Source organism: Amaranthus tricolor, chromosome 4 (assembly GCF_026212465.1).
Source record: "Amaranthus tricolor cultivar Red isolate AtriRed21 chromosome 4, ASM2621246v1, whole genome shotgun sequence".
Classification (NCBI taxonomy): Eukaryota; Viridiplantae; Streptophyta; class Magnoliopsida; order Caryophyllales; family Amaranthaceae; genus Amaranthus; species Amaranthus tricolor.
Window position 1 is genome coordinate 26,363,184 of NC_080050.1, and position 11,142 is coordinate 26,374,325.

Below are 11,142 nucleotides of genomic sequence, written 5' to 3' on the forward strand. Positions count from 1 at the left end.
TCTTTTCGTTTTTAAGTTTAAGTTTTTGTCCTTTACTTAATATAATTCCGCAAAAAAAATTAGAGGCAAAAATCTTAAACCTACTACACAACAATTCACCCCCCCCCTCTTGTTGCATTCGATCATCCATTAGTATTTCTATAATTGGTATCAGAGCCCTGTTCCTCATTTAATCAGGAAACCCTGAGAGCAGTATCCTGTTCCCTGGAAAGATGTTGAAGATGAACGAGCGCATGGAAGAGGGGTACTCCACACAAAGGCCACCCATGTTCGATGGGAAATTCTATACGTACTGGAAAAATAGAATGGAAATCTTCATAAAGGCTGAAAACTATCAAGTTTGGAGAGTCATTGAAATTCGAGACTTTGAGGTGACGACCATCAACTCCAACAATGAAGCTGTTCCAAAGCCAATCACTGAATATGAAAAAGAAGATTTTCAAAAGATGGAGATGAACGCTCTTGCTATCAAGTTACTTCACTGTGGGCTTGGTCCAAATGAGCACAATCGAATTATGGGTTGCAAAACCGCTAAGCAGATTTGGGACCTGCTCGAAGTTACCCATGAAGGTACTAGTGAAGTAAAGAGATCCAAGATTGATTTGCTAATGTCCAAATATGAAAGATTCGTAATGGAACCTAGGGAAAACATTCAAGAAATGTTCACTAGGTTCACAAATATTACGAATGAGTTAGTCTCTCTTGGTAGAATCATTCCCGTTGATGAACAAGTTAGAAAAGTACTTAGGAGTCTTCCTCAAGACGAACGCTGGAGAGCAAAGGTTACAGCCATCCAGGAGTCCAAAGATTTCACCAAGTTCAATTTGGAAGAGCTGGCTGGTTCCCTAATGACCCATGAATTGCATTTGGGAACAGCTGACAGTTCCCGAAACAAAGGACTGGCTCTAGCAGCTGATGATAGCGATGAATCAGAAACTGGTGAAGAGGAAGCAGCACTGTTGGCTCGAAAATTCAAAAAATTCTTCAGGAACAGAAGGTATGGTAATCAAAGGAATAACAAAGAGAAGAGAACACCGAACTTGAAGACAAACTTTGAATGCCATAAGTGTGGGAGCACTGAACACTTCATCATGGATTGCCCTCAATGGAAAAATGAGAAGGGCAAGGGAAAAGCAAGAGAAGTTGGAAAACAATATAAGAAGGGAAACTTCAAAACAGATTTTAGAAAAGCAATGATAGCAGCTTGGGGAGATACGGAGAGCGAGGCTGAAACTGAAGCGCCAATAGAGGAAGAAACCGCAAATCTGTGTCTCATGGCATCTCATGAAGAGTCTAAGGAAAAAGAGGTAATATCTTCTAGTCCATCTCCTAAACAACTGTCTAATTTAAGTAAGAATAAATTAATCAAATTGCTGTTAGAGACACAAGAAAAGTTGAATGAAAAAACAGCTAAGTGTCTCCAAATTGAGAAAGATCTTAACTTAAGTGAAGATCATATCTCATATCTAAACTCCTTTAGAATCGATGTGCAAAGTAAATTTTTTGATTTGCTAGATAAGAATATCATTTTGAAAGAGCAGTTGGAGAAATTAAAACAGGAATTTATCACTCTTAATATTGAATTAAATCAAAGCAAATTGTTAGGATTAAAATCGGTTGAAAATGATAAAACCACTCACGTGGTTAGCACTGAATTTCAAAAGTTGAAATCAAAATTAGAATCCTACGAAATTGAAAATGAAAATTTGAAAAATAAAATAAACTTAAGAGGAAAAGGGAAAATCAATGAAATTCCCAAATGGATTCTAAATGCTAAAACCAAAAGTAAAGAAGGTCTAGGCTATATAAGGAATGATAAAAAGAAAAAGTTCTATGTAGATCTCTCTAGTAGCAAAATATGTTCCTTCTGTGGTAAAAGTGGACACCTAAAACATCAATGTATAAAGAGGGAACAGCATGTCAAAGCAAATAAAAATTATGTCGAACGTACATGGATTAAGAAATGTGATTCAAATATTGTCGACAAGGAACCCAAGGATGAATGGGTTCCTGCACCTAACCACTAATTTGCTTTGCAGATTCAAGTGAGGGGGAACAACTCATGGTATCTCGACAGTGGGTGTTCCAAGCATATGACGGGTGACAAATCTAAATTTCTCTCACTTGAAGCCTATGATGGGGGAACAGTAACCTTCGGTGACAACATGAAGGGTGAGATAATCGCCAAAGGAAAGGTTGGAAGGTCTAGTTCCCATGCCATTGATAATGTATTTTTAGTCGAGAATTTAAAACACAATTTGTTAAGTATTTCTCAATTTTGCGACAAAGGTAACTCTGTTAAGTTTACTTCTGAAAAATGCATAATTTCTAGGAACAGTACAGGAGACCCTGTGCTGGAGGGAATCAGAAAAGGGAACACCTATGTGGTGGACCTGGACACTGTTCCCAGAAACAGTCTAACGTGTTTAAGTGTTATTGAAGAAGACCCACTTCTTTGGCACAAGCGTCTAGGTCATGCTAGTTATTCATTGATTAACACTTTAAGATCAAAAGACCTAGTAAGAGGATTACCTGCAATAAAATTCCTTAGAAATGAAGTTTGTAATCCTTGTGCTAAAGGGAAACAAGTGCGGTCATCCTTTAAATCAAAGAACGTTGTGACTACCACTAGACCATTAGAATTAATTCATATGGATTTATGTGGACCAATGAGAACACAAAGCCGTAGTGGCAAAAAGTATGTGTTTGTTGTTGTTGATGATTATAGTAGATTCACGTGGACCTTATTTTTGGCAAGCAAAGATGAAGCTTTTGATGAGTTTGTTTCCTTTGCTAATAAAACACAAAAATCTACCAATAATCAAATTGTTCACATTAGGTCTGATCATGGAAAAGAATTTGAAAATTCAAACTTCATGAATTATTGCAATGAGCATGGCATAAATCACAATTTTTCCGCACCTAGAACACCACAACAAAATGGTGTGGTAGAAAGGAAAAATAGGACTTTAGAAGAAATGGCAAGGACCATGTTGATTGCTAGTGGTCTATCTAGAAATTTTTGGGCAGAAGCCGTTAATACTGCATGCTATACATTAAATCGTGTACTAATTAAACCAATCACTGCAAAGACACCCTATGAATTGCTCAAAGGTGTTAAACCAAATATTTCCTATTTTCGTATATTTGGATGCAAATGTTTTGTTCATGTGAATGGAAAACGAAATATAGGTAAATTTGATGAAAGAAGTGATGAGGCAGTATTTCTAGGTTATTCATCACAAAGCAAAGCTTACAGAGTTTATAATAAGAGAACTATGTGTGTAGAGGAGTCAGTTCACATAATCTTTGATGAAACTAACTTTTCAACAAGTGAACAGGAAACAAGTAATATTAAAATAGGTCTTGCAAATTTGGAAGATGAAGATGAAGGAATCAAAGTGCAAGATCAAGGAACAGCAAGTGAACAGTCGATACAAGAAGAGGCAGAAGAAACTGATCAATTCCAGGAACTGCCAGTACAACAGGATCAGCAGACTGTTCCCAATCCAGCTGTTCCCACAGATGAGCAAAATGATCCAGTAGCTGAACAGAATGTCAATCAAGTTGCTGAACAAGAACATGCTACTGTTCCTTCAAGAGAATTTGTGCCTAAACCTTGGAAGTATCAAAGATATCATCCTCTTGATACAATTGTAAGTGATATAAATAAGGGGACACAAACTAGATCTCAATTGAGAAACTTTTGTGCACACTTTGTGTTCCTATCATCACTTGAACCTAAAAATCGCGAGGAAGCTTTAAAGGATTCCGATTGGATAGTTGCCATGCAAGATGAATTAAATGAGTTTGAAAGAAATAAAGTGTGGCACTTGGAACCCAAACCGAAAAACAAGAAAGTTATTGTTTTGAAATGGGTATTTCGGAACAAGCTTGATGAGCATGGAATAATTGTTAGAAATAAAGCTAGACTTGTGGTTAAAGGTTACAATCAACAAGAAGGTATTGATTATACCGAGACATTTGCTCCAGTAGCAAGGTTAGAGGCCATTAGAATTTTAATTTCTTTTGCTGCATTTATGAATTTTAAACTATATCAAATGGATGTGAAATGTGCTTTCTTAAATGGTTACCTTGATGAAGAAGTCTTTGTGGAACAACCCCCAGGTTTTGAGAATACCTCTTGTCCTAATCATGTCTACAAGCTTGACAAAGCCCTATATGGCTTGAAGCAAGCTCCTAGGCAATGGTACGAAAGACTTTCAAAGTTTTTGATTCAAAATAACTTTGTAAGAGGAAAAATCGACAAAACCTTGTTCTTTAAGAATAAAGGTTCTAATATTTTAGTTGTTCAAATTTATGTTGATGATATTATTTTTGGTGCTACTAATGATCTGTTACGTAAAGAATTTGCTAACCTTATGGGTACAGAATTTGAAATGAGCATGATGGGAGAATTAAATTTCTTTCTTGGTTTGCAAATTAAACAAACTGAAAATGGTATTTTTATTCATCAACAAAAATACATCAAAGAACTTCTTAAGAAATATGGACTAAACAATGCTAAAACCAACCATACACCTATGGCTACCAATGTTAGACTAGATGAAGACCTAAATGGGACCAACGTAGATCAAACCATGTATAGAGGCATGATAGGTTCTTTATTGTATCTAACTGCAAGTAGACCTGATATTTCTTTTAGTGTTGGTTTATGTGCTAGATTTCAATCAAGTCCTAAAGAATCACATCTCACGGCAGTAAAGAGAATTTTGAGATATTTGAAGGGAACAGACGACTTGTCCCTATTTTATCCTAAAAGTGATGTTTATGATTTAAAAGGTTTTAGTGATGCAGATTATGCAGGTGATCTTGTTAATAGAAAAAGTACATCAGGTATGGTACAATATCTTGGCTCATGTTTAGTTTCATGGAGTTCCAAGAAACAAAACACAGTTGCATTATCCACTGCAGAAGCTGAATACGTAGCAGCAGCAGCCTGCTGTTCCCACATGCTTTGGATAAAACAGCAACTTAGAGATTTTGGTATTAAAGTTGAATGCATTCCTATTTATTGTGATAATACTAGTGCCATATGTATATCTAAAGATCCAGTGCATCATTCACGTGCTAAACATATACACATTAGACATCATTTTCTAAAGGATAACGTAGAACACAAAAATATTGTATTGAAGCATGTTAACACAAATGAACAAGTTGCTGATATTCTGACCAAACCACTTCCTAGGGAACAATATGAAAAGATGAGATTGGAACTTGGTATGATCAAGCTCCACTAAAGTTAGTTGCATATATTTCCCATTGAAGCATCATGAAAATGAAGAGGTCAGGAATCAATCTCAAAATCTTGATTGCAAATCAATTATTGCATGGATCAGGTAAACACATAATAAAGTTTGTACTATGAATGTTCTTACGTTTGCATGTTGTTAATTCGAACAGACCAAAGCAATATGTTCATTATTTTCTCCATAATATTTCATAATATCATAATTCATTTTGTTCTTGAAAAATTATTTTATTTTATTTTGATTTCACATCTTTTTATATTATATCATCACATTGTTTGGAAATTTGTACAGTCAACTTAAAATTAAAAATAATGGGAAATTTTTTAAAAACACACAATCCTTCCATATCTAATGCATTGATGAAAAGGCTTTGATGAGATGGGACGTTTGGTAACCGTCAACTCTCTTTAAAAAGCCCTTACTACATCACAATCACTCAAACCGTCATCCTTCTCCTTCCTCACAAACAGTCACAAGAAACCGTACTCCTTCTTCCTCAATCCTTCAAAACGCAAAAATGAAAACTCCAAAATCAAGATCAGGAAAGAAAGCACCCACATCCCACCAAACCATCCAGCCTACACCCTTAAACATTGTTCATCCATCCCCATTGCTAAAAGATGCACCATTACCATCACCACCACAAGAAACCTCTGACAACATTCGACCAAAACGCAAATCATTCACACCAAAAAGTGAATCATCATCCCAAACTGCCAAACGTTTGAAGCAAGTTGACCCTAACTGTGCCGAGGAGGTTGCTAAGGAGATGTCTGTTGGATTTGGGGTCGACAAATACTGGTATGACTCTACTTACTTTCCACAACTTCATAACATTTTGAAATTTCAAGAATGGGAGGTTTTAATGACTGAATATAGTTGTAATTCCATCTTCCCAAACATCATGAGAGAGTTTATTTCAAACTTTTCAAATGACTGTGGTATGTGTTCCAGTGTGGTTAGGAACATTAAAATAGAGTTTAACAGCGCTTTGTTGGCAGAATGGTTTAAAATTTCGAATGTAGGGTTTGATACATACAGTATTGGTGCTAAGATAGTTTTCTCTGGGATAAATGAAAAAACAATCTTTAAGTTTTTAGGGGTTGAACAGAAAAGGGGTAAAATCAGTCACAATGTGTTGTCCCCATTGCATAAATTACTTTATAATGTAGCACGAAGATTCATCTTGCCCCGAAACTCCAAGAGGAGTGAGGTGAGTCTGCGTGATGCAACTCTGATTTACTGCATGGACAATCAAATCAAAATCAATTTTCCATCTTTAATGATATCACATTTATCCGACTGTATAGAGAAAAAGAATGTTGTGGGGTATGGGGGGCTGTTAACTTGGATTTTTCGAAAATTTGAGGTTCCATTGGATGGGCTTGAGTTCCCAATGGGACCAAATATGAAGATTGGTGCACGTTGTTTGAAAAATTTGCATTTGAAAGTAACTGATGAGGGGGTATTAATAAACGAATTAGAAGAAGTAGTTTTTGTTGGTTCTGATGATGAGGAAGTAGAAGAAGAAGAAGTGGTAGAAGAAGAGATTGAAAAAGAAGTAAAAATAAAGAAAGAAAAAGGAATTGAAAAAGAGAAAGAAGAAGAAAAAGAAGAAGAAAAACAAGGGCATGTTCCCAATGAAACAGAAAATAAGGGGGAACAGGAAGAGGAGACAAAAATTGAGGGGGAACAAGGAGAAGCTTTAGGAGATTCTAGTGATGAGGAGATCGTAATTGCAAAGCTGAGGAAGGGTAAAGTCACTCAGAGGAAGAGTAGGAGGCTTGCTTCAAAAGGTAAGGCAGTAAAGGTTGATGATGTTACTTCAGAAACCATTCCTGAGCCTACATCATATGAACCTCCCTCTCTCAAGCCAACCACATCACCACCTCCATCACCAATACAGTCTACACCACCACCTTTTCAGTCACACACTTCACCTGATGTAGGTTGTACTAACTATGATTCTGTTCCTGCAGCTTCTTTAGACTCTGTCCTCTCTAAGCTAAATGACCTCCAGTCTCACTTCCTTGCATTTCAAGACGAAACTCGTGTCTCCCTTGCTTCAATTGTTGATCAGCTTAACCAGATGGAGAGCCGTCTTGGTGCCAAGTTGGACACAGTAGAAGTACAGACTGAGTTCGTTGATGAAGAAGAGACTGCTCCCTGATCCCTCTTCCCATATGTTTTTATGATTTGTTGGCTGTAATATTAATCAAACAACTTCACTTTTTAGTCTTTGTACCATCTGAGGTACAAAGTTGTATTGTTGAACAACTGCTACTATTTTCTTTGCTTTTATTTCTGGTCTGTGATGACTAACAATATGCAGATTTGATTACTTTTTATGGTGCATCCTTTTATTATTGTTTCTTGCTTTCATCACTGACAAATCTATATGGTTTGTGCTGAGATTTGATAACTCCCAATTCTTTTTGATTGATGTCAAAAGGGGGAAGATTACTGCACAAACTTAACAGGAGCAGTGAATACACAGTTACATATCTTGTTGATTTATATTGATTCTTATGAATGATATGTGTGCTGCTGTGTTTATGGTAGTTTAGTGATCATCTGTGTTGCTAAGTTTGTAGAAGTTCTCATGAATATTTGATTCTGTGAAAATACTTAATAAGTTATGTTTATTATTATTATTAGGTTTATTATAGTTTTATTATATTAGGTTATTATGTTATATTAAGTTTTTATTTATTTTCGTTTAACTTAGTTTATTTCATTTAAGTTTTAAGTTAATTAAATTTTGAAAACTTTTGAAAAATATTTGATATTTTAGAGTAAACTGTTTGTTTATGAATGCTTGGTAAATTATATTCTAACAAGTTGATTTGCTAAGTTAATTAGAGTTACTTTAATCTCTAGTATGCTCTATGAATTTTGTTTTACTCTATTTTACTTAAGTTTGTTTATAAAGTTTGCCATCATCAAAAAGGGGGAATTTGTTGGCCTCTTAAGGTTTTGATGATGACTTTACTTTTAAATAAACAAACATATTTTTAGAGATTGTTTTGTAGGTATATATCCGATTTAATGTGAATCGTTGATGAAGCCTATGACTTGATTCGTGGAAGAAGTACATGTCTCAAATATCCAAGAAGTTGGGAAATTGCTCTGGAAAACAGTCTGCTGTTCCTAGAGTTGAAGTTCTGACGAATGTTGTAGATGGAGACAGTGTGCTGTTCCTCACGATACAGGTCCGAAGAAGACATTGACTGGAAGTTACGAAAATTATTTTCTGTTTTTAAGTTGATGTAATGGTTTAGAATTAATTTAATTGCTTAAATTAATTAGTAAGTTAATTGGCAAATCTATTTTTAGGTTTTCTAAAAATAGCCCAAGACTTTTTCTTGATTAGATTTAGATCTCCTATTTTTTAGGATCTTATGTTTTAAACTCCTATGCTATTTTTAGCATTAAGGAAACTGATTTTTCCTTGAGCAAATAACAGCCGGACACGCATAATTCCACCACCTTTTGTTTTGAGAACGTGGGGGTAGTGGAGGTATGTGTGAGATAGTGGACGTTATGCTTATGGTAACTGCTGGCTGTTCCCTCTATAAATAGAAGGGACTTTGCTCGAATCAAAAATCAATCCTTTTAGGATTCAAGAGTGTCCATTAAACGGAGATCATCTTAAGAAAAATATTTTCAGTTTTCCAATGCCAATTAATTTATTATATTTTTCTTAAGTAATTATTTTAATTCTTATCCTCTTGAGAAATGGCCTTGTAAAGGGTAATTGAGTGTTTTGTTGTAATTAGACTTATGGGAAGTCTAAGGGAATAGAGAATAGAATCGAGAGAAGAGAAAGAGAAGGAGAGAAGAGAAGAGAAGAGAAGAGAAGAGAAGTAGGCCTAAGTAGAGAAGCTTTGAGTAAAGCGTTTAGAGAATTGAGAAGCTTCAAGTGAAGCAAAACATTGTTATGTGTAATTGTAACTAATTGCCTTAACATAGTGAGAATTTTGAAATCCCGGGGGGTCGTGGTTTTTCCTTCTTATTAGGCCAAGAAGGTTTCCACGTAAAAATCCTTGTCTCCTTTATTATTTTTCTTTTCGTTTTTAAGTTTAAGTTTTTGTCCTTTACTTAATATAATTCCGCAAAAAAAATTAGAGGCAAAAATCTTAAACCTACTACACAACAATTCACCCCCCCTCTTGTTGCATTCGATCATCCATTAGTATTTCTACACTACTTTTGATAATTGATTGAATATTAAAACTCGATTTGTTTGAATGAATAACAATAATCTAAACTATCTTATAGGCTATTACATACTTAGACTTATTAGTGTTATTGAGTACTCTAAACTAATAGTCCTTCTAATTCAAAGTAATTCTCTCGATTTCTTTTTAGGCTTGTTATTAACTTATTAGAAATTTAGAATATATATTACTAGAGGGAGAATTTATGCAAATTTCAAATGAGACATTTGTTTTTAATTAGGGGGAGTATAAGCTATTAGAATATACATTATTCTATTACACTAATAATCGATCGTATTTCTAAGTTTGATAATTAGATTAATCAAGTAATCATAACCATTTTATATGATATTATGTATTTATACTTATTAGTGACCTTGAATACTTTAAACTAATAAATATATTACACTAATAATTGATCGTATTTAATTTGTAGCTTAGTAATGTTCGGAACTAGACCTATTGGAGTGAATGAAACTAATACAAACTCTCTTATAGTTATAGACTATCATTGACAGTTAACTCAACGTCATTACTTATTACTGATCTTGAATACTCTAAACTAAACTAATTTATAAGCTATTGATAATCGATCCACTAGTGGAAAAAACCTCGTTTGCTGCGGTTTTTTTTGCCATTATTTGCTGCGGTTTTGGCCCCCAGCAATAGTGATAGCAGCAAATGTCCTACTTTAAATGCTGCGGTTCAGAACCGCAGCAAATAAGGGCATTATTTGCTGCGGTCATGGATAAAACCGCAGCAAATAATGGGTGTTATTTGCTGCGGTCAGGGGGAAAAACCGCAGCAATAAGTGTGGCATTATTTGCTGCGGTCAGGCTTAAAACCGCAGCAATAAGTGTCTTTTTTTTTTCTTTTTCCGTTTAATCCTTATAATAATGCAATAATATTACAATGTAATAACAGTGATTAATCCAATGATAATCACAGATAATCAACATTAATCTCTTTGTAATAATAAACTCTCGCTCGTATATATATATAATATAATATGTACGTACATATATATATATATACATTAAATAAACTATAAAAAATAATCAATAGTAATTACAATTTATCAAGGACAAATATTAGCAAGATACACGGCAATCTTGTCTTTTAATTCGCGCATCTCTTCACTTCTCAAAGCGCGTGTTTCCCTCGGAATGTCGTTTAAAACCTATATTATAATATTAAAATAAAAGCTATTAATATAGAAACATTAGATTTTACCAATAATATATTTAATTAAGAACGTAACAAATACTTACGGCATCTATATTTTCGACTCCAAATTCCTTCACGGAATTTATAATATCGTCCATAAACTTCAGCGCGTAGTAGCCGCAGTCAACGGAAGAAGGAGGTTGTTGAAAGCACTAAGAGAAAATAGAAGTTAGTGTCAAAAACGGTTAAAAACGCATAAAATCGCAACTTAACACATAAATTCTAGAATATGACTATGATTTTCAATTCTAACAACTTCTACACAATAATATATACCAAATAGTGTTGTGTGCCAAGTTTCGTGCAAAACAAACAAAGTTTGAGCTACTTTATGCGCAAAAGTGCCAAAAACGGTTAAAAACGCATAAAATCGCAACATAACACGTAATTTCTTGCATATGGCTATGATTTTCAATTCT

The 11,142-nt window shown here is 34.5% G+C and overlaps 1 protein-coding gene across 1 annotated transcript; it reads left to right on the forward strand.

Moving 5' to 3' along the window:
* Positions 1–5,793: 5,793 nt before the first annotated feature.
* Positions 5,794–7,446, forward strand: LOC130810896 (extensin-like). The gene is made up of 3 exons (XM_057677020.1): positions 5,794–5,971; positions 7,106–7,269; positions 7,366–7,446. The coding sequence occupies exons 1-3, from the start codon at positions 5,794–5,796 to the stop codon at positions 7,444–7,446; spliced, it is 423 nt and encodes a 140-aa protein (XP_057533003.1).
* Positions 7,447–11,142: the final 3,696 nt, after the last annotated feature.

What these genes read in the sequence shown, in the direction of transcription:
- LOC130810896 (XM_057677020.1), top strand. Translation starts at nt 5,794, where the DNA reads ATGAAAACTCCAAAATCAAGATCAGGAAAGAAAGCACCCACATCCCAC. An exon ending in CAAATCATTCACACCAAAAA is followed by an intron (nt 5,972 to 7,105) that starts GTGAATCATCAT and finishes ATGTTACTTCAG; the next exon opens with AAACCATTCCTGAGCCTACA. An exon ending in CTGCAGCTTCTTTAGACTCT is followed by an intron (nt 7,270 to 7,365) that starts GTCCTCTCTAAG and finishes CAGCTTAACCAG; the next exon opens with ATGGAGAGCCGTCTTGGTGC.